The sequence below is a fragment of the Pseudorca crassidens genome, chromosome 20 (assembly GCF_039906515.1).
Source record: "Pseudorca crassidens isolate mPseCra1 chromosome 20, mPseCra1.hap1, whole genome shotgun sequence".
NCBI lineage: Eukaryota > Metazoa > Chordata > Mammalia > Artiodactyla > Delphinidae > Pseudorca > Pseudorca crassidens.
The window spans coordinates 62,622,517-62,645,538 of NC_090315.1; the positions used below are offsets into that span (position 1 = coordinate 62,622,517).

General features: G+C 59.0%; 1 protein-coding gene across 2 annotated transcripts; it reads left to right on the forward strand.

The window, feature by feature from the left end:
* Positions 1-2,170: 2,170 nt before the first annotated feature.
* Positions 2,171-22,931, forward strand: TCF25 (transcription factor 25). 2 transcript variants are annotated; one of them, XM_067718133.1, is made up of 18 exons: positions 2,229-2,539; positions 8,941-9,105; positions 10,014-10,088; positions 10,525-10,643; positions 11,106-11,171; positions 13,719-13,801; positions 14,822-14,952; positions 15,062-15,161; positions 15,826-15,919; positions 17,091-17,183; positions 17,291-17,396; positions 18,580-18,739; positions 19,790-19,877; positions 20,407-20,565; positions 20,676-20,766; positions 21,253-21,332; positions 22,443-22,515; positions 22,636-22,931. In XM_067718133.1, exons 1-18 carry the CDS (start codon positions 2,348-2,350, stop codon positions 22,789-22,791), a joined length of 2,031 nt encoding a protein of 676 aa, XP_067574234.1. In that variant the 5' UTR covers positions 2,229-2,347; the 3' UTR covers positions 22,792-22,931. The 2 variants fall into 2 exon arrangements, 1 of the variants encoding a protein (XP_067574234.1); XR_010938893.1 differs by lacking the exons at positions 22,443-22,515; positions 22,636-22,931 and having other exon boundaries at positions 2,171-2,539; positions 20,289-20,565; positions 21,253-21,300.
* Positions 22,932-23,022: the final 91 nt, after the last annotated feature.

Sequence of the window (23,022 nt, forward strand, 5' to 3'; positions counted from 1 at the left end):
GCTGCCTGTCACCTCCCAGCCTGGGGACCCTTTGGCCTCATCCGCCACATCTCTACTCCTGTTCTCCAGGCAAAGGGTTCCCTCAGGGCCGGCAGGTTTGGGGGAAACGTGTGGGTGAGCACCCAGGTGCTCTGCCCACAAGGACGGGGGCTTCTGTTGTCACCCCCATCTTACAGATGAGGAAACTGAGGCTCAAAGAGGTGAGGGAATTTGGCCACAGATGCACAGCTTGCCCAGGATCTTCAGCCAGGCCTATCGGATGCCAGGCTCTAAGGCCTGGCACACAGATATGGGCCCGGAGGAGGCCCCAAGGGACAGAACTTGTAACAGACGGGCCTACCGGTGAGATGCTTTCTTCAGCTAGGGTCCAGGACCCTCAATAACAATTAGAGCAGCCAGGAGAAACAGCCCGTTCCCAGCACTTGTTCTGAGTACTTCATGGGCAGGCAGTATTGTTATCCCCATTTTAAAATGAGAAAACTGGCACAGAGAGGGTAAAGAATTGTCCCCGGTCACACAACCAGCAAGGAGAAAGCACTTCCAAGGGCAGATAACCCTGCAGGTGCGGAAACAGGGCAGGTGACACTAGCAGGGCCATGCTCCCAATAGGGGGAGACCCAGGTTCTAATCCTCACAGGAACACCTTGAAATGAAAGCCCATCGGAAAACAGAATAAACCCCATTCTGGGGCAGCTGGGCTAAGCCAGGAGGGCCCGCATGGCCCCAGGGTGAGGTCAGGAGGGAGGGTCCTGCTGTCCCGGCTGCTGGGGCGCACCTCCCGCCGACCCCAGGCGCAGAAAGCTGCAGTGCTGGCCCAGGGAGCCCAGCCCTGCCTCCACTCGCCTAATTTAGATCCTGACGGATGGAGGTCGCCCGCTCTAGAACTGTTTACAACCAAGCTTCTCGCTGAGGAACGGGCCTTCGGGAGCCCAGGGAAAGGCACCCCTCACAACCCCCCGGCTGCCAACTTAACAGACGGCAGGGCAGGAGGCAGCTCCTGGTGACACTCCCCTCGTCTCCACCCACAGGTGAGGCGATAAGCCTGCATAAGCTGGTCACACCTTGGAACAGCAGTGACACAGAATCTATTTAACAACTAGCCTGATCCCTGAACAATCAGAGTTTTTAGGAGGATGGTGCCCTGGAGATCCTGTATGTGCTGAGCGTGAGGCTTAGTGGCTGGATTGTGTGTGTGTGTGTGTGTGTGTGTGTGTGTGTGTGTGTGTGTGTGTGAGGCAGCAGCCACGTGCCAGCCAGCGTGAAGCAGTTCAAGATCCCGGTGACCAGTATGGCTGCCAGGCCAGCAGTGCGAGCACTGGCACACACACCTGCTTCCCTTCTGGGGCTGTGCCAGCAGCCTTCCTCATCTCAGCTCTGGAACCACAGACACAAAGGCAGACCCACATTCTACCTGGGCCATTTCCTTACTCTCTGAGTCCCAGTTTCTTTACCTATAAAGGTGAGGACGTCTACCTTCCACGGCCAGGTAAGAACTCAGGACAGGGCTTGGTGCCACAGTGAGGGTCGTCCGCGACCCTCCTCCGTCTGGGTGGGAGGGCCCCTTCCCCACACCAGACCACCCTGCCCTAGCAGGGGTTCTCAATCTGCCTGTACACTCTAAACTCCTGAAGACCTTTTTTTAAAAATGTCAATGCTAGACCCCACATTGGAATTTCTAGGGATGAGTCCTCGACCTTCACTGTAAAAATCCCCCCAGGAGATGACGACACACGGTAAGGGTGGCGAGCCTCCACCTTAGACCACGGATTCCCACACCTAGATGTACAGGAAAATCACCTGGGACGCACTAATGACGACAAAAAGCAAACGCCCAGGGCGTACCCTAAGGGTCGGTTTCAGCCTGCCGTGGGAGGGGGGTCGAGATCCGCAGCTTTGGGAAGCTCCTCGGCTTGGACGCGCCTACTTTTAATGAGGACAGAACTGCCTCGCCGGCAGCCCCTGGAGGCGGCCTGCAGCGGCTGGGCGCACCCCTCCGCGACCCGCCCCCAGCTGCCGCCCCGCCCCGCCCCCGCCCCGCCCCCGTCCCCGCCCCGCCGGCCCGCACTCGCTACTGGAGGCTCGGAGCCCCGCGCCGTCCAAACGTGTCTCGCTGGCGCGCCTCCAGAAAACCCGAAGACACCGCCCAAATCGCGCGAGAACTCGCCCGGAAGTGCCTGCGCCTTCTTTGATGCCACCGCAGACAGAGAGGAAGTTCCGGAAGGCCGCAGCGCGCAGACGCGACACGCCAGACTCGCGCCACCGCGCCTTAAGTGCGCAGGCGCGCTGTCCGCTCTCTTTTCCGCTCTTCCTTCTGCCAGTCTCTAGACGTCAGCGGCTGTTGGGTCCTATGTCGCGCCGGGCCCTCCGGAGGCTGAGGGGGGAACAGCGCGGCCAGGAGCCCCTTGGGCCCGGCGCCCTGCAGTTTGTCCTCCACGATGACGATGATGTGGAAGAAGAAGGCCCAAAGCGGGGGCCCGGTGGCCGGCGCCCCCGGGGCCCAGGGAAGGAGGGCGTCCGAGTCAACAACCGGTTCGAGTTGGTGAGGCGTCGGGCTGCCCGGGGTGGGGGCCCGGGGTGAGGGCCCGGGGTGGGGGCGGCATGCGAGGAGGGTCCGTGACGTCACGGGGCGGGGCGACTGGGGTCTGGGCTGCAGTGGGGGGCGGGGCGAAAGGAGTGGGCGGAGGCCTGAGGCCGGGGGCGTGGCTACGTTGGCTTTGGGCTAAGGTGGGGGGCGGGGCCATACGTCCGGGGGCGGGGTAAGTGGGGTCCTGGCTGCAGCTGGGTGGGCGGGGCCTGCCGTCTGTGGGCGGGGCCGCAGCTCAGTGGGCGAGGCTTCGCTCCCAGGGTCTGGGGTCGCCAACCCTCATTTCAGGGTTAAGTGTCTCCCTCGCGGTGCCGTCGCAGGGCCTTCGCAAACGATCTCGGTTGCTCCTCACAACCCAGGACTCGGTGCCTCGCTCTTGCCCATCGCTGCGTCCCCGTAGCAGGTGTCTGGCACAGAGAAATAACGCCAACCCCCCCCACACCCCCATCTCCGTAGTGCTGGCCTCAGTCTGTAATTTTGCACGTGCTCGTTCTCGCTCCCTTGACCGCCCCGAGCGGCAGGTAGCGTGTCTGCTTTGCGCACCGTGTGTCCCCAGCACCGTGCGCCCGGCGCACACTAGGGCGCGACCGCGGTTGCCGAGTGATTGGAGGAGTACCAGTAGGTGTGAAGATCGTGGAGAACACCAGCTGCCGTCTGTAAGGTCTGTTAGTCTGGCAACCGCTCCCAACTTCACAGGAAGTTGGCAGGTTAGGGGCCCATCCTAAGACTGGGGCGTGTGGGCTGCCAGTCTGGTAGTTTGGTTTAGAGATTGTCCACGTTCCTCCAAGGTAAGAGGCAGCCTCACCCTGTAGTTTCTGCTGGAAGCGGGACCAAGTCCGTCTTCAAATTCTCCAGACTATCCCGCCACCTCTTCAGAGCCTCCCCGCTCCCTTGTTTCTTGCCATTTCTTTGTTTTTAATTTTTTATTATGGAAAATTTCAAACACATGCAAAAATAGAGCAGTACAAGTAACCTTCACGGGCCCCCACCCAGCTTCCACGGCTCTCCACACATGGGCGGTTTTTCCCCAGTGCTCCCATCACATCATTTATCCCTAGGTTTTCCAGTCTTTTTTTTTTTTTTTTTCCGGTACGCAGGCCTCTCACTGTTGTGGCCTCTCCCGTTGCGGAGCACAGGCTCCGGACCCGCAGGCTCAGCTGCCATGGCTCACGGGCCCAGCCGCACCGCGGCATGTGGGATCTTCCCAGACGGGGGCACGAACCCGCGTCCCCCACATCGGCAGGCGGACTCTCAACCACTGCGCCACCAGGGAAGCCCTCCAGTCATTTTTTGACTTCTTTCAAAACCCTCAAGGCTTCTTTCCATCCCACTTGTTAACAGGCTGAAATGGGTTTGTGCTGAAGTTGGCTGTTTTCCCTGACCGTCTGTCAAGTGTACTTTCTCCTTATTCTGACATCCTCCAGGTTTAGTCTTCTTTTTTTCTCAGTCTTAAACAATGGTAACTCATTTGGAAAACGTTCACACGTTCCAGGCCCTGCTGCGATGTCATGTGTCTTATGGTCTGGGAAGGTCATGTTGTCCCCATTGTACAAATGAGGTAGTAAGTGACACCCACAGTGAAATCCAGGTTCTGGGCTCTTTTTTTTTTTTTTTTAATAAATTTATTTACATATTTATTTTTGGCTGCGTTGGGTCTTTGTAGCTGTGCGCGGGCTTTCTCTGGTTGCAGCGAGCGGGGGCTACTTTTCATTGCAGTGCATGGGCTTCTCATCGTGGTGGCTTCTCTCATTGCGGAGCATGGGCTCTAGGCACGTGGGCTTCAGTAGTTGTGGCACACAGGCTCAGTAGTTGTGGCTCACGGGCTCTAGAGCACAGGCTCAGTAGTTGTGGTGCACGGGCTTAGTTGCTCTGCGGCACGTGGGATCTTCCCAGACCAGAGCTCAAACCCGTGTCCCCTGCATTGGCAGGCGGGTTCTTAACCACTGCGCCGCTGAGGAAGTCCCTAAAATTGTGCTCTTAACCGTGCCCAGGTGTTTGTCTCTGAAGCAAAGTTAGCGTTCCTTCTGAAGAAGAAAGGAGGATAGATGGACAGTGGGCCAGGGTGAGGGGATAGATGGAAAAAAAAAAAAAGCAGGTGCTTCTGTGTGTGAATAGAGAGAAAAGGTGCTTTTCTGGACTCCCTGTGGTATCGGTCAGGTCAGAGGGACCCAACAGCTGCCCCTGCTGAGTGCTGTGCTGTGCGTATCCTCTTCTGCTCTCCGGCAGGACCCTGGTGTTGCACAGACCTCCATCGTAGTCTGTGGATTCAAACGCCATCTTTACATCATCTCCTTTAGGTGTCTCGCAGACGTCTCAGGCTCAGTGTGTCCAGACTTTAACTGCCCTCTCTGCCTCCTCCAGCTTTCCCTGTCTGTCGAGGGCAGCTCCACTCTTCCTCTTGCCAAGGCCAGCAGCCTGGAATATACCCCTGACCTTTTTCTCTCACACACCACATGCAAACCCTGGTGAAGTCGTGGGCGGCTGCAGGTGTAGCACCTGCGGTGTGGCCGTTGCCTCTGCCTGGATACTTCTGACCCGGTCCCGCTCGTCCTCTTGGCCTCTGCAGCCTGTCTGGGTGCAGCAGCCACAAGGATCCTGTTAGGCCCACATCTGCTCTCAGCCCTCCTTTCTCACAGCCCCCCAGGGCCCGGATCGCCCGCCTCATGTCTCCCTGATCTTGCCCGCTCTGCTCCAGCCACAGGCCTGGAACGCAGGTCTCCCCACTGTCCCCTCTACCCGGAACACCCCATGTTCCTGTGTTGCTTCCCCCGCTCAGGCTTCGCTCAGATGTCACCTTCTGAGTCTTGCTTACCCTCCCCACCGATTTAAAGTTACAGCCCCTCTCCCCGTTCTTCTGATCTTTCTCCTTTTTCTCTGGAAGTTATCACAGAACAAACCCTACAAGTTACCGACGTGTTCTTTTTATCTCGTGCTGCTTGGCCCCCACTGCCGGAGAGTATCAGCTGCGTGAGAACAGAGACTTTGTTGTTCCCTCGCGTATCCCCACCCCCGGAACAGTGTCTGGTCTCGTAGGTGTGCGGAGAGGTCGCGGCATGAGTCAGTGTTTCCTCTGAGGACAGAGTGTGAGTGAGCGTCTGCACACGGGCTTTGCATCCCGGCTCCGCCTCTTCTTACCTGTGAGAACTTGGACAGGGTTCCTAGCATACACGTCGGCTCCCCTGTTTCCTGGGGATGATGTTACTTACCTCATGGGGTTGTCACGAAGAGTCAGTGAACTAACGTGTACAGCCCTTAGCCCATGCCAGGCGCACAGTACTCAGCAAATGTTGATATTACATCGTGTTGACAGCCAAGAACTTCAATAGAAACGTGTGACCCTAAGTGGATTAGAGGCGTTTCTAGGGGCTGGTACACCCCTCTCCCCCTGGGGAGTGGGAAGACACCCTTCTGTGACTTAATGGCTGGGACTGTCCTCTTTGCTGGCTCTTGGGTGAGTTTCCTTGGCCTTAGATTAGAAATCATCTTTCCTACCTCATCCAGACTGGTTTTTGAAAATCGGTTTTATTGAAATATAATTTATATGTAATAAATGCACCTGTTTTAAGGGTATAGTTTGAGTTTTGCAGCATAACGTACTGTGCAACTGTTAAAAATGGTGTTGTAAAATAGAATTTATTAGTGTTTTGGGGTCAGGGACCACTTTGACAATCTGGGAGGCTGGCCCAGCAGATCGTGGAGCTCATGCTGAGCCAGGGAGCAGGTCAGATGTGGGGTCTGTAGAAGTGGCTGGAGTTAAGGGGGAGGGTGCTGGAGAGAAGGAGTTCCGGAAGCCTGCTCGGAGTCTTGGGCTCGATACTAAGGTGTACGGGGCCAAAATGATAAATAAATAAATTTATTTTAAAAAATTATAAAAAAATCGTAATACAGTACCCCTGTGCACCCACCAGTATGGCCAAAATGAGAGCAGCTCAAGGCTGCTGGGGCCAGCAGCCTTGGCGGGGGATGAAATTGTCCGACCGTTGGAAACAGGCCTGGCAATTCAGCATAAACCTGACGCCTCACACCCCAGCAACCACTTGTGAGCACTCACCCAGAAGACTTCACAAATCTTCACAGCAGCTTAATCCACAGTAACCCCAAAACGGAAACAAAAGACCCCCAGTGGGTAAACTTTACGTGGTAGAATCCATGCAAAGGAATGCGGGTCGCCAGGAGCCAGGAGCTAACGCCTAGTACAAGGGCGGGGCAAGCCCCAGAAGCCGCGCACTCAGAAGACACGGGCCTGCGGGCACGGCGTCCTGGGACAGGCGAAAACCCTAGGGTTCGCCAGCATCGGCAGGAGGCTTAGCTGGGGGTGGATGAGGCCTGTATTTCTGGCGTAACAGGAGAGTTTTGTCTCTCGATAAGAGTATAGGTTACACAGCTCTGCCAAAACTTGCCCTGTACATTCATTTCAAGAGATGTCAATTGTACCACGGTTTGGTTTTGTTTTTTAAAGAAAAAGCTTCCTACCCCCCAACAGAGATCCAGCCCCTCCCCCGTCCTCACCGAAGGGTTCATGGTGCCTTGTCCTGGGGATTCCAGAGAGCACACAGGCAGCAGACACGACCCTCTGGAAATAGGGACCCGTTGGGACCTCAAAACTGATGACCATGGCAGCTCCTGGATTGCAAGTCAGATCGACGTCAGGACGCTGGACAGCTTGGGTAGCAGCGTGGGTGGCAGCGAATCGTGCTTCTTCCCAGAGCTCTTGCCAAAGCTCTGCAGGGTCCTGCGTGCAAGAGTCAGAGTTTTGCTGTCCGTTGAAGTTGACCTTGGCGTGGAGCTCCTTATAAACTGGAATTTCTGGAAACACCTCAAGCTTCCACAGGGGGCTCAAAAATGAGAATTTTTTTTTTTTAAGGCTGTGAGCATGACTTAATAAAAGTAAAGCAGTCCCGGGCTTCCCTGGGAGGCGTCACCAGTGCTGAATGCTGGACAAAGCGTGGGGCTGTTCCTCCGGGACCCCTGCTGTGGAGAAGAACCGTCCGCGGGGCCCTCACTGCAGCTCCTCCCTTCGCACCGAGGTCCACGGCGGGGCCCGGCCTCACGGTGCTGTCCCCATCGCGGTCTGCGTGGTGCTGTCGTTACAGAAAAAGATCTGTGAATTTGCTAGACAAGCAGGTGTCACACAGCCCTGAGCTTCATCCTTGCCGCGTGGGAACCTCCGCTGGTGAAGATGCGAAACCAGGGAGCACAGACGTGCATGCGTCCCTTCCCTTGAGACTAAGGTCAGAGCCCCGGGCCCCGCGGGGACAGGCAGTGGCCAGTCGCTGAGGACTTCGCCCCAGTTTTTTGTTTGTTTGTTTGTTTTGCGGTATGCGGGCCTCTCACTGTTGTGGCCTCTCCTGTTGCGGAGCACAGGCTCCGGACGCGCAGGCTCAGCGGCCATGGCTCACGGGCCCAGCCGCTCCGCGGCATGTGGGATCTTCCCGGACCGGGGCACGAACCCGTGTCCCCTGCATTGGCAGGCGGACTCGCAACCACTGCGCCACTAGGGAAGCCCCCCAGTTTTGTTTGGAAATCATCTCAGGGTTCTGGGGTTTAGAGTGGATTTTATTTTTATTTTTTTAGCTTTATATTTTTCGGATGTTCTGAATCTTTTGTGTAGTTTTTAAAATTTATTTTTGGACCTCGGTGAACCAGGTTGCATCCCTCTGATCTGGCCCGTGAAGTGTGGTGTTGGTACTGCGTGTCGCCTCCTTTGTTTGCTGATTCATTTACTAGCAGAAGGGCCAGAACTTGTCCCGTGACTTGTCCCTGCCCCGTCTCCTCCAGAGCGAGGGTGTGAGTCTCCTGGGACCTTCCTTTCTGCATCGTGTTCCTGAGGCCTGCGTGTGCACACGAGCGTGGTTCATCCCTGTTCACCACTGTCTAAGGCTCCCCTGATGGATGCGTTACCATTCTTGTTACTGAGTACCTCCTGGGCCTTGTCTTCCCCCAGGCACTGGTCCTGTCTGCTGGTGTAGAACAGCTGGCCGGAGTCCAGGTGGGAGGAGGGAAGAGTGAGGCATTAGCTGAGCGTGTGTGTTTACTCTGGGGTGGTGCTTGGTAGGGGGAGAAGTTGTCCCGTGTGGGATTCCTCATCATGTCACCCTGAGGACAGATCCCGTAGCCACACAGCGCCCCAGCGTTCTCTGGGACCATGACTGAAGTGGCCCTGGCCCCGCGCTGCTGAGAGGGGAGCGTCGTGGCCACTGGGCTACTGGACATCTGTGGTCCTCCCTCTACAACCTCAGCGACCTGGAAGGTGCCCGCCCACCTTTCCCTGCAACACGCGTGCATCTGAGAGTCACCTTTTCATTTGTGACTAGGACGCACCCGTAATGCCCTTGCTCGCCCGTCTGTGTTTCCAGATAAACATCGAGGACCTCGAGGAGGTGCCCGGGGTGAACGGGGACAGGACCGACTGTCTGCTCATTGACGCCGCAGCATCGGGGAACAAAAGGAGGGCCCAGCGTGGACACTCAGAGTCCAAGAAGGATGGCGACGTGACGGACGCGGCGGTTCCCCCAGAGCAGGTGCAGCTCCCCCTACACACCCCGTTGGCATTCTCTGAGGGCCATTTTGTGAATTGCCCGGCTGCCCCCAGACTTCCTTGGGAGCCCTTATCAGATTGGCTTGGAGTCCTCAAGACTGGTGGCGGCTGGCGAGGGGCCACAGTCCGGGTCCCCTAGACACGTCTCCCTGGCACGAGGCCTGCCCCCTCTGTTTTGGGAGAGTGCCCTTCTGCCCAGGTCGGGTGTGTTCTTTGCGACTGTGTGTCTGCAGCTCGGGCCGGGTGGACCAGGGCCCTTGGTGGGTGCCCTTGAAGAGACACATAGGCCAGGTCAGGGTTGGGTGTGGCACCTGAGCAGCACGGTGAGGAAGGGGGTCCCTGTAGGAGGCTCTTTGTCACTCACCCAGCAAGTGCTCACTGCGAGCCAGTCTGTGCCCCCCAGGGACCTCTGGTGCAGCTGGGCCCTCGACTGGTCTTGGGGTGCCGGGGGGCTTCCTCGAGGACCTTCACACTGATGGAAGGTGGTGGCCGGGGGAAGGCACGAGCGGTCTTGAGGTGGGGGGACTGCAGGTGTGGCGGCCTGCGGTGCGGAGCCCTGGGCTCCAGGCCGGCTGAGTGTGGCAGAGAGTGGTTGACACGGTGACGGGTGAGAGCGGAGGGCAGGTGGGCGGAGGGTCCAGACCCCGTGAGTGGTCAGGGAGACCTCAGAAAGGTGGGGGCCAGCCAGAGTCAGGGAGACCAGTGGGAGGTGTCAGCTGCTGGAGAGAAGTGGATGTGTTCATAGGACATTCAGAAGGTGGACGGCAGGGCGGTGGGCCCGTTGCTCTGTCTTCCTGCAGCTGGCTGTCCCTCTGCAGCTGGCTGCTCTAGTTCTTGGATTTAAGACGTCATTGTGTCTTTCCATTGACCGAAATGAGCTTCTTTTGTCAGTCTAATACAAGTGGCAAACTCCGCAAGAAGAAAAGGAAACAGAAAAATAAGAAAAACGCTGCAGGAGAAAGCTCGGTATGTGTGGCTGGTGGATTTGCTCTCTGTGTTCTTTTCGGAATGTTTCTTGAGGTGGTGTTGAAAACATTTCGTTTTTTCTTGATATTTTATTTGACTAATTCAGAGGTCAGGGGAAATTACCAAATTTGTTCCCTTCGATCCTTGAGGGTTAGAGCCCATCTCCGTGCTTTCCATTTTCTAGCAAACGTCTGAAATGATGCTCTTCCGTTGGCAGAGACCCTTCCTGGTCTGTGATTCTGACTGTTCCTCTTACGAAGCATCTCTTCTTTTTTCTAAATGTACGTGCAGTACAGGGTGTTCAGATTGGACTGTCTTTCAGGAAGGAAACACAATATAATACTTGTTCTTTGTAAGAGTAACTCTTGCTATTGATGGTTACTTATAAAGTCAGCAAGTCAGTGTGGTAGTGAACATGTCATTTGGGGACTTGCAGGAGAATGGGCTGGAGGACATCGACCGCATCCTGGAGAGGATTGAGGATGCCAGCGGCTCCAGCCGCCCAGGCCCGCCCCCACTGAGTGCCAAGAAGCATGTCCTGTACGTGGAGCACAGGTGTGGCTTCGCCGAGTGAGGAGCGCTCGTCTTCGGGGACAGAGGGGAGGGGACGGGGCAGCCCTGACCTTCCAGGACCTTTCTCTAGCTCTGCGTGTCTGGGAACGTTCTTTCTTGAGCTGCATTAAAGCTGCCATTCGGGGGTGAATTTTCCACCCCCTGTTCCTGTAGGTGCTTAATGAAACCCTGTGCCTACCGCAGACTGTTGCCAGCATTCAAAATCAGCCCCCTTCCTTCCTAAGGCAGTGAAGACCCCTCGATCTCGTGCCCGGGCTCACGCTGCTCTGGCTCGGCCTGGCGAGTGGTGGCCGGTCTCGGCCACGGGCCGTGTGGTTGCAGAGAAATCAGGCCTGCTGGAGAGCCGCTCTCCATGCTGGGTCCTTATGTGACTTTCTGACATTCTCAGGAGCGTTGTTAACACACTCAATTTCATTTTTCTCTGTAAAATTTTCAATTCTCTAGACACTTGAATCCAGACACGGAACTGAAAAGGTATTTTGGTGCCCGAGCCGTCCTGGGGGAGCAGAGGTAAGACCAACACTGCTGTGTTCTCAGCTGAGGGAAGGGAAGGGAGGGTGTTTACAGCCACAGTGAGAAAGGAAGCCCACGGGACCCGAAGGGGAGTCGAGGAGAAGTCGCGTGGCCTTGTCTGTGGGTGTCGGGCTCCATCACGCACCGCCTGCTCTCCCCCGCGAGTCCTAGTTTTACAAAGATTCTGAAGTTTGAGCTTCTGGCCTTGAAATCTTAGCCAGATTCATTTTTGCTTTTCGGTTGAGAGCAATACCGATGTGGGGTTTGGGTTTTGCGATAAGTTTGACCTTCGTGAACGTGAGTTCTGGTGGCTGGTGCCGTGCAGTCAGCGCCGCGGGAGCATCCGGGGCATGGGGATCCCAGACCTCCCGTGGGAAGGGGGCTCTTCTGCCTGGGCTGCTCCCTCGCAGGGCCCAGCCCCGACTGTGGGAGCTTTCCCTCGGCAGAGGCTTATGAAAAAGAGCTGCTTATTCAAGCAGTTCCGAGCCGTCGCCCTTGCCTCCCACAGATGACCCTTCAAGGCTGTTTGCTGCGCGTCCTGGGCCCCGTGCACATGTCTTGTTTCCTGGGGCCGTAGGGTTCTTCTATCTCTCACACGCCTGGTTTGCAGGCTGGGTCCTGAGCACCATTTACCCTGCACTACTGTGCCAGCAGCAGCAGCGCCAGCAGCATGGGGGGAGCAGGCGCCCCGGGCACAGGTGTCGGGGTGCACTTGGCTGCAGTGCCTGCTGGCACTTGGCGCGAGGGTGCCCGGGAGGGGTGTCACCCGCTGCCCCCCGTCTGCGTGCTGCTTCCTCCTCGGATCCTTGGCAGGTGTAGGAGGCTTTCAAGTCTGTCATAATGTGAAGACGAAGAATAGTCTCCGTGTGTTTGTGTTTTTGGTCTTTTTTGAATTGGGGTGTAGTTGTTTTACACTGTTGTATAGTCTCCACGTTTTTGACTTCTGTTGTTTTGTTTTGGCCGTGCCGGGTGGCATGAGGGATCTTGGTTCCCCAGCCAGGGGTTGAACCCATGCCCCCTGCGGTGGAAGTGCAGAGTCTTAACCGCTGGGCCGCCAGGGAAGCCCCTGACTTCTATTTGTTTGATTTTGAGTGAGGTTGAGGAATTTTTTCATGTCATTCGCTCACACTTTCCTTGTATTTCTCATTGCATTTGCTGTATAATTTGCTTTTATTTTTGGTGTAAAGTTACTCAGGACAGAAGGGTCTCTGACTTTGTCTTCTTTTTTGGAATATTAATGAAAAACACTTTAACTCAAAATGTTCCCCTTTTTTACCTGTATTGCCCTGGGCTGGACCTTCCACCCCAACCCGCCCTCGCTTCCTTTGCGTCTGCCTGGTCTGTCTATACATGTTCGCCTGGTCTTATTTCTGTGCATATTACACTTATTACTAGTAGTTAGTTCATCGTAACTGCACTTACTGTTTTTCGCAGTGTTACTATAGTTGTTATTTATCACGTTTCCTTCCTTAAACAATGAAGTCCTGTGCATGGGCTACCTTGAGAAGCCGTGGTCCCTCCTCGTCCCCTCGGGATCTCCAGGTGCCGTGTGTGCTGCTCTCTGCCGGGTCCTCCCATCTGGACCTCCTCTGCCGCTGGTGTCTGCTCCCCCGTTGGTGCCCCACCTCCCAGTGGCAGCCTCTTCTGCATGGACGACTCACTGCAGGGCTGGACCATCCCTGGGATTCCAGACAGGACAGTTCTGAGCATCCAGTTAATTCTCCTTTTTTTCACAATTACCAATTACCCAGAATCATCCCACATTTTAGTTTCCTTCAGATTTTGACCATGGTTTTCTTGAAGAGTTGTTTTTTCTCCTGCAGTTTTTTACTTTTATTTCATGCCATTCCTAACACAATCCAGATTTTTACTCAATTTTTTTCTTAATGAAATAGTTCATACTATCAAAAAAGATATACAGTGTAATATACATGGGTCCACTTGGCCACTACTCAGCTCAAGAAATAAAGCATCAGTGATAGAGCAGAAAGCCCTTGGTGTGACCACGGCTGTGGGGAGGGGCTCGCACCTGCAGCAGAGACCCCCGAATGAGAGAGCCGCGGCACCGAGCCTGGGGGAGGGAGCTGGGCCGGCCCCGCTGCCCGCTCGTGCTCCTGTGTCTGGCTGGCTTTCTTCCAGAAGTGTGTGGGTGTTTGCTGCTGATGCCCCATCTCCGTTGCTTGTCGGGGTGGGGCCTCCTGAGAGGGCAGATGAGAAGGGCCCTCTGCCCCGCGCAGCCGCGTTGTCCATGGGAAGGCAGCTCATTTGTGTCCGCGGGTCACCGCCGGCTCGCTCTCACCTTGTCGTCTTCACGTTAGGTTCTCACCTTCTGTTTCTTTTCTCCCTTTCCTAACGTTTTGCTGGACTACGGGTTTCCTGTTTTTCTTCCCTCTTCCGTGGTGGTTCGGTTGATCGGATCACAGTCTGCCGTCTCGTCCGGCAGGGTGACGGCCGTTGTCAAGGCGGTTTGCGTTCTGTCCTTGTCCTGCCCTTGCCCGCAAGGGTCCGGCAGCACGGAGGTAAAGCCGTACCGTTTCTCCTCAGGCCGCGGCAGAGACAGCGCGTGTACCCCAAGTGTACGTGGCTGACCACCCCTAAGAGCGCCTGGCCCCGGTACACCAAACCAGGTGAGGGCGCGGGGCTGCAGGGCCACGCCTCTGCGTGTGCAGAGCCAGCGTGCGTGTGTGCGGCCGAGGGCCCTGCGTGGGGCTGGGGGGAGCCCCCTGTCTGGGCACAGACCCCACCCGCCGTGTGTTTTCCTGGCCATGTGCAATCCGCGTTGCTCCACCTTCTTCCTTTGTGCTGTGGCTCCTACGCCATAGGAAGCAATCAAGTTCGTTTGTGAACGGTGATATTTTATATGTTGTTGCAAACTGGAGAGTGATTTAATAATTAATAATTTAAAGAAAATTAACATTCGTTTAATAATTTAAATTAGTAATTTAAAGAAAACCAGCAGCAGTGCAGAAAGGTTTGGGTGCAGGGTCATGCCCTGCCGGGGGGGCTTGGCTGTGTGGCATCCAGGATCAGGGGGCCCCGGGGCCTGGGATGCCCTGCGAGACCCCCTGTGCTCAGCGAGGACACGGGAAGCCATGGCCCTAGTGGGCATCTCACCCTCCTTCTCCTTCACTCCCATGTTCCCAGCAGCGGCCCCTGAGCACAGGCAGAGAGAGGGGCTCATTGCCATGGGGTCCTGTAGGGCTGCCCTCGATGGGGCCTTTAGGAGGGTGTCGCCAGGGGCGTCCGGGACCCTGACCGGTCTCCTGAAGGTGACGAAGGGAGATGAAGTTGTCAGGCTCCTGAGAAGACCCTGGACCCCGTCCACCCAGAGTCAGCGCAAGAAGCAGAGAGAGGACGTCGTGGCTTAGCAGTCCCTGTCGTCTCGAGGCCTGGCAGTGGCCCCTGCGCCCTGTCCCACGCCCGCCTGCATCATGGCTCTAAGCAGACAGTGTCTGGGGCTGACCGGATGGGGGGGGGCGGGCTGTGCGTGTCCCCTCCCTGTTGTCCTGGGGTGCCGCTGCTCCGCCCACGCTCCTGGGGGGAGGCACGTCTCCGCAGGAAAGGTGTGGAGGCGCGTGTTGCTGGTGCGGCCCAAGCTGCGGGCAGCCCGCCCTGGGCATCCTGACGCAGGCACCCCACCACCCCAGGTCTGTCGATGCGGCTGCTAGAGTCTAGGAAAGGCCGCTCAGCCTTCGCCTTTGAGCACAGTGAAGAGTACCAGCAGACGCAGCACAGGTTCCTGGCCGCCGTGGAGTCCATGGAGCCCAACAACATGGTGGTGCGCGGGCACCCTGTGGGGTCGTGGCGGCGCGGCGCGAGCCGAGCTGCCGGAGGTGGGGCCGGGGCCTTCCTGGGCCTCGTCCCATCAGCTTCCTCCTGCCTCACAGGTCCTGCTGCAGACCAGCCCCTATCACGTGGACTCGCTCCTGCAACTCAGCGACGCCTGCCGCTTCCAGGAGGACCAGGAGATGGCGCGGGACCTCGTGGGTAAGGCCTAGCGGGCGGCCCCACCTCAGCTGTTGGGGATGTGGTGGGTTTGCCAGGATGTTCGTTAAGTAACAGCTTTATTGAGATACAATTCATCTACCGTGAGATTGGCCCCTTTAGAGCCTACAGTCCCTTGGTTTTTAGCATATGCAGACTCGCACAGCCTCATCCGTGTCGCTTCTGGGCCACTTCCACCATGTGCGAAAGAAACCCGCCTCCCCTAGCCCCTGGCAACCGCCGGTCCGCCCTCTGTCTCCGGACTTTCCTGTAAATGGAATCACGACACACGTCTGCACCTGGCTTCTGCCATTTACCGTGATGGTCTCAGTGTTCACCTGTGTGAGCCGTGTGTCAGGACGTCATTCCTTTTGTGAGGATGTATGGTCCACGTCTCGTGGCCTGTTTCCACCCTCGGCTCCTGAAGATCAGCCCCTGGGGGTGCGTGGGCTTCAGGGGAGGCATGTGGTTCCTCCGGCCGGAGCGGGCGTGGCCAGGTCACACCTCTGTGATTGACGTGATCCCCGTGGGCACGTCCTCGCCCGTCACCTTCCAACTCCTAGTCTCGTGGCCACCTCCCTTCTGGAGCTTTCCTCAGGAGCCACAGAGGACGGGTTTGCAGCCACCGCGCAGAGGCTGACAGCCGCCCCGTGTCTGTCGCCTGCAGAGCGCGCGCTGTACAGCATGGAGTGTGCCTTCCACCCCTTGTTCAGCCTCACCAGCGGGACCTGCCGGCTGGACTACCGCAGGCCCGAGAACAGGTGAGCCGGCCACCCAGCGTTCATAGGCGCACACCATCTTCCCTCGCGAGTGTGTCGTAGGCGTCACAGGTGACGTGGGTGCTAGGGTGGGCGCACGGGGGGCAGGTGCCACGGGACTGTCCACGAGGGGTCCCGCTGGGGTCCCAGGGCTTCGTGCTGTGTTTAAAGCTTAAATGCAGGAGGGCTGGACCTGAGGGTGGACGGATCAGGCTGGCCTGGGGTTTAAATTTGTCCACGTTAGGAGGGAGCCTCGCCAGCCACCTCACCGCCATGGGACCTGTAGTCGTGTTTCCCTGCGTGTTTGGACTCAGTCCGCAGCCCACGCGTTTGGGATCCTCGGGAACGCCTTGCGGGCAGCAGCGTGAACGCAACCCCACCGTGTTCCTGTCACGCACGCCCGTGGGACCCTCTTCCTGCAGACTCTCTTGCCCCGAAGCCCCCGTTCTCAGCAGCGCAGGCCTGAGCGGATGCCGCGGCCTCACTGCTGACCTCAGCCTCTAGCCTCTCACCCACCGCCTGCTCCTCAGGGCCTTGCGGGCCTGGGCACGCTCTCCACTCCGGGCGCCCCCACCCCCCCACCCCCCGTGGTCTCCGGCCGTCCTGGGTCGTGTCCCTTGTAGGATGTGTTCTCCGGCTTGGGGGCTGTCGTGGGCCCCAGGGCACAGTGACCCCCACTGCACAGATTGTCTGCAGGGCGTGTGGGGTCCGAATTCTCTCTCTTGCTTCTAGTTGTGTGAGCTTTGTCTCTCCGATGAACTTCTTAGTTCTTTGCGATGCTGTAAAATACTAGCGCTCCCAGGCATTAACAGGGCAGGAGCCGCTGATCAAAGCGGCGGCCCACCAGGGTAGATCTAGACGGTCGACACGGCAGCAGATTCTAACTCTCTTCCCTTAAAGGATAGTTTTTTTAAAAAATGCCCAAGAAGGTGCAGATCTCCACGAACAAATAGGCTTGGTTTTTTGTCCGTGCACACACATGTGACCGCAAACAACAAGCAGAGTCACCTTCTCTGCAGACAGGACCCTGGCGAACGTTCACGCTGATTAGGCCACACGGGAAATGCCGGCGAAGCCCGCGGGCAGAGGGTGGACGCAGTGCCGGACGAGGCGCCAGGCGACGTGCTCTGCTGCCTGCCGTGCTCTCATTCACGAGGAACTGTCTTGGGTCTAGGAGCTTCTACCTGGCCCTCTACAAGCAGATGAGCTTCCTGGAGAAGCGGGGCTGCCCACGCACGGCGCTGGAGTACTGCAAGCTCATCCTCAGGTAGGGCTGCCGCCCGCTCCCCTCCCTCCCGGGCCACGGCCTGTGGGCGTCCGCGCCGGCCCACTGTGGGTTTTGTCTCCCTCTGCTCGCCGTGCTGCCTCCGGAAGCCTTGAGCCGGACGAGGACCCCCTGTGCATGCTGCTGCTGCTCGACCACCTGGCCTTAAGGGCACGGAGCTACGAGTACCTGATCCGCCTCTTCCAGGAGTGGGAGGTGGGTGTGAGGGACGCCAGGGGAGGGGCCGGGGCTCCAGGCGGGGCTGGGACTCCACGGGGAGGGTCCAGGGCTCCAGGTGGAGCAGGGACGCCAGGGGAGGGTCCAGGGCTCCAGGCGGAGCAGGGACGCCAGGGGAGGGTCGGGGGCTCCAGGCGGGGCTGGGACTCCACGGGGAGGGTCCGGTGCTCCAGGTGGAGCAGGGACGCCAGGGGAGGGGCCGGGGCTCCAGGCAGGGCTGGGACGCCAGGGGAGGGTCCTGGGCAGACCCCAGGGGGCCTGCCTTGCCGCCTGCTTGCACGTGAGCGCAAGCGTGCAGAGGGAGCCGTGAGGTGGGGGAGGCCACCGCGGCTCGACCCCTGGACGCGTTGGTGCGCGTGAGGTCTGAGACGGGCAGGAGGCAGGCCATCGGCTGTCTCGTTAATAACCTGCATTTCGATCCTGGTGGTGCTGTTCTAGACACGCGGCTTATAGATGATGTAGGAGTGTGCATTTCACCGGCTTTCTTCTTAATCTGGCTGCTGTAAGATGAAGGCTGGCGCTGTGCTCCCGTTGGGTGGCACCGTCTCGGGGACACGTCTAGCGGGGGGCGGGGCAAGGAGGTGACAGCCTTTTATTTATTCTGTGCTTGAATTTCTTCACAGCACGTGTTGGTGTGTAGTTGAAAGACAGCTACGTAAATTATTTTGAATTCTGGATCATGTGGCCTGGTTGGGCGAGGATTCCCCAGTGCGGGGTCTAGTTCACACAGGTTCCTGGAGTTCACAGAAATGCAGCTGCTGGGCGCCGCCCACGGTGGGGCTGCAGCAGGACGTCTGGGGGGCGGGGGGGGGGGCGGTTTGGGTGGAGGTTACAGAAGTCTCCAGAGACCGTGCTGTCACGTGACAGAGCATCGTGTCGTGTGCATCTGCGATGTAGGCGTGGGGAGGGAGGCGAGAGCAGACGTGGAGGTGGGCCGGCCCCACCCCCCAGAGGACCCCGGCCCCTGCCTGACGCTGAGCCGTTGGAAGGTGGGCGTCCACTCTTCCCGCCCACCTGGCCTGGGTCTGACCGCACACCCCCAGGTCCTTTTATTTGCCTTCTGTGCACGGAGAAGGGGCACAGCTCACCCAGGGACATCCAGGCGCCCGTGAGCTCTGCCTTTCTCGTCTGCACCACCTTGAAACGCCCAAACCCCTTGTAGGCTCATCGGAACCTGTCCCAGCTCCCAAATTTCGCCTTCTCTGTGCCGCTGGCGTATTTCCTGCTGAGTCAGCAGGCAGACCTCCCCGACCAGGAGCTGAGCTCTGCGAGGGAGAAGGCCTCTCTCTTGATCCAGCAGGCGCTCATCATGTTCCCTGGAGGTGGGTGTGTCCCCGCAGCCCCCCGCGGGCACGGATGGGTCCCAGCGCTTGTCCCAAGCTCTTGGGAAGATGCATGTTCCAGCGGGGCCTTCAGGCGCTACCTTTGCTGTCAGAGCACCTGGAGGTTTTAGGGTGTCCTTAGATATTAACAGTTCAAGTAAAACTTACCACCTGAAGTAGACGCATTTTCTCTGGCGGTGGGCTGGGTGTGAGAGAAAACGGGGCCAGGAGGGGCCAAGTCAGCAAAGTGGGTGTCTGTCCTCGTCCTCGAGTCCCAGTTCTCACTGGGATGAGGAGCTCAGAGTTAGGTTCGTCCTGGGTCCTCTCGGGTGACCTGCTGGTTAACATGGGCCCCTAAAGTTGTGGGTGTGTGGACGGGAAGAGGGCTCACGGCCCCTGTGCTGGGCGACATTCTCAAAGGGTCTGTGACCTGAGAGAGGAGCCCACTGCCCTCTCAGGCCCTGGTGGGGCTGGGGTCAGGACCGCGTGCAGCTCCGCAGGGGCTGGGCCGTGCAGCTTGGGCCCTCGGGCTCCATCCCTGGCGGTGAGCCTCCCTGTGGGCAGCCGGGGTGACGCCTGGTCGCTCGGGGCTCCCGGCAGACAGCGTCCTCAGCCAGCCCCTCCCTATCATCTCAGCTGGGCTCCATCCACACAGGGGCTGCGTGGCCGGCTCTGAGCCGTGTTGGCCCTTCCCGACGAGGCCCCTGATGGGGTGTTAAGGCCCTGCACGGGGGGCTGTGGCCGCCAGCAGGGCCTGCTCGCCAACCCAGAGTCTACCTCCATCATCCAGGAAGCTCCCTGTCAGGCCCGTGGCTTTTAGTGGAGCCCATCCCTGGGAGAGCGTTGGGGCAGGGCTTCTCTATGATGAGAGCATCCAGTGCACGTGCTCAGGGCTCCTGCGTGAGTCCCCTCGGGTGCAGGTGGGGCCGCAGGGCAGCGGGACGGACAGCCCTCCGTGGCGGCAGGGGCCCCTGGGCTGGTGTGGGAGAGCGGCCTCCCCTGCCCCTCAGCCCTGGCCTTGCGGGCGTGACGGTCCTGCTTCCCCCGCAGTGCTCATGCCTCTGCTCGAGTACTGCAGCGTGCGCCCCGACGCCACCGTGGCCGCACACCGCTTCTTCGGACCTGACGCCGAGATAAGGTACAGACTGGTGGGCGCCCTGGGCAGGGGGCGGGCCTGGGTGGCGGGACTGTCCTCCCTGCAGGGGCTCTGGGGCCCTGGCCATGTGGGCATCAGCCTGGCCTGTTGGACACAGCGGGGGCACTGGGGCTGTAACGTCCTTGCAGCCGTGAGTGTGGTTCAGACGCCTGTATTGGCACCTGCTGCCTTTTAAAATTTCTCGTAAAACGTGAAGAAACATGTGGGACTTGGGAGCCAGCCACCTCAAGCCCGGTCAGGAGACCGGGGCGGGCTCTCCGGTGTCTGTGCGCACGGGTGTTTGCGTTCTCCTCGTGTTTAGATTTTGATCGAGGAACTTGTTCTTAGTAAGGACGCTGCACAGAAGCAAATGCCTGTGTGCCCTGCCTCGGGGTCCCTTTCCCTTGTCGGCAGCCCCCTCTGGGCAGCCTCTTTCCCCTCCAGGTCGCCAGCACGCCCTGGATGCCCACAGGCACCGGCGGGCGCGTGGAGCCTGGGCCCGTGGGGGTCTCACAGGCCCCACTGCCCACAGCCAGCCCCCTGCCCTGAGCCAGCTGGTAAGCCTGTACCTCGGGAGGTCCCACTTCCTCTGGAAGGAGCCGGCCACCATGAGCTGGCTGGAGGAGAACGTGCACGAGGTTCTGCAGGCGGTGGACGCCGGGGACCCTGCCGTGGAGGCGTGTGAGAACAGGTGAGCCTGGGGCCGGGGTGTGGGCACTGCTCTCAGGACCAGGCCCATCTTGCGGGCGGCGCAGGGCTGTGGCCGCCTCCACCACTGCCCCTCGTCTCCCTGGGCCCTAGGCGCAAGGTGCTGTACCAGCGTGCACCCAGAAACATCCACCGCCACGTGGTCCTGTCGGAGATCAAGGAAGCCATTGCCGCCCTACCTCCGGTAAGGGAGCAGGCTGGACTCGGGCTTCTTCCTGCCGGCAGCTCTGCCCCCGGGTTGGGGTCACGGGCAGAGGCCCCTCCCCTCACAGACACTCGCGTTCTGAGAGGCAGAGCTGAGCCTGCAGCTTTCCGTGACCTTATGGGGCTCAGAGCGGTGACCTGGTGACTCGGAGCCCCGAGGCCGGTAGCTGGCAACCTGGGAGTGAGGCCCTGACATTTTGCAGGGCGGTCACAGCACGTGTGAGCGGAGGTCCTGTGGTTCCCCCACCCGCGCCGGTCCCTGGGCTCATCCCAGTCCTCTGAGCGGGCCGGATGAGCGTCCTGCTGGAGGAGGGGCCCTTCTCCCCCTCGCCCAGGCTTTTAGTACGGGGAACGCAGCCTTGCAAACAAGGGCCGTTCCGTCAGACCGTCCCCACTCCCAGCAGAAAGGCCTCGTGCAGAGTGGAATCGGCTGAAAGTCGCCCCTCTGCCCTCTGCCTTTCTGAAGGATGTGAGCACGCAGTCTGTGCTGGGCTATGACCCTTTGCCTCCCTTGGACACCATCTACTCCTACGTCAGACCGGAGAGGTACTTCCTGCCCTGCTCCTTTGCCCACACGGCTCCGAGGTCAGTGCTGGGGCTCGGGGGGGTCTTGCTGCCTCAGAGTCCAGCCCTCAGAGAATATGGTGATCTGGGGTCACGGATCAGCTGTTGCAGGCCATGTGTTTTCACTTATTTGTCCATCTAAGGCCATTCCTCTGTCAGGTTCGGGAGCAAGTGGTGGAGATAGGGTAGGAAGCAGTTGTAGAATCCGGCAACACATGTAAAATCAGAACTGCAGTAAGAACCTGCGAGGAAACAGCGGGTGAGCCTGACATGTGAAAGGCGGCTGGTGTCCAGCAGGAGCCTCAGCCTGTGCGGAGGCCCCGCCAGGGACGAGTGTCTGGCAGTCAGGCCGGGACGCAGAAGGCCCCGAGGCCCAGCCAGGAGAGCAGGGGCGGGCACCGCGGTGCCGAGTCTGCAGGCTGCCTTCAGAATCGGCTCATACGAATGCTTTCTTCCCCCTTTCCTTCCGGCCTTTAAAGCTTTACGTTAAGTAATTGCTTTACTTCACGTAGAGCCCGTGGTCACAGAGTCACCGACCTGGGAGAGTCACAGACAGACTTTCTCGTTTCCAGGCTGCAGGCGGACGTACTTTGTAGAATGAAGTCCTTTTTATTCTCTGCTGAATTATAAAAGTTAAGAGTGCACATTCACGGGGAAATATAGTCCCCAGTTAAATTCTCAACAGGTTAAGATGAAAATTATTAATGATCAGTGTCTGTGGCTTCAACACCAAGCTGACGTGCTGGGCGTGGTCACACTGAGGATGGCTGGGTGCTGTGCTGGCTCCAGGCGCCCGGAAAGTCCAGGAGGGCCCCCCCCCGACGCATGCTCTAGAATCTTCTCTCCACTCCTCAACTCTGAGCGAAGGACACTTTGAAACAGCTTTTTTCAAGAGCGAGTGGGGCTTGGCTGCAGCGGCCCCACTCTCCACTCAACTGGCCACGTTCCGAAGGCCAGCCCCATGCTGGACCCCCTGCACCTCGGGCCTGAGCCATCCCCCTGCCGCCCCCGCCCCCTCTCTCCCCAGCCGCCGCGGGGGCCGCCCACGTGGCCCCGCCAGGGCCTTTCTGACCGTCCTGACTCCCCTTCCAGGCTCAGCCCCGTCAGCCATGGAAACACCATTGCCCTCTTCTTCCGCTCCTTGTTGCCGAACTACACCGTGGAGGTACGTGGAGCCCAGCACGTGGGGGCCGCCAGCCTGAGACCGGGTGTCGGGTCCCGGGGCGGGGGGCTGGGCGGGGGCTCGTCCTGGCAGGCGCGGCTCAGACGAGTCTCTTTGCCGCAGGGGGAGCGGCCAGAGGACGGAGGGGCCGGGGGTCCACACCTTGACCAGGGCTTGAACAGGCTGATGCTGGCCTTGCGGGACATGATGGCCAACTTCCACTTCCACGACTTGGAGGTGCCGCGCGAGGACCACCTCGAGGGCGACGAGTGGGACTGAGGCACGGGCGGGGCCCCAGCGCTGTGCAGTTATGTTCCTGATTGTGTGGTGGTCGGATCGGCCAGGTCCCCGACCTAGAAGTGCTGCTGTGTTGTCCACCTGCCTCTGCTGTTCTATAAACGTGAACGGGTTGCGCTCTGCCCGGCGTGAGCTCTTCCTTCCCGGCGCTGCGGTCGGCGCCCCCAGATCCTCACACCCCCCAAGGCTCCCCCGGAGCGTGCCCCGCGGCCA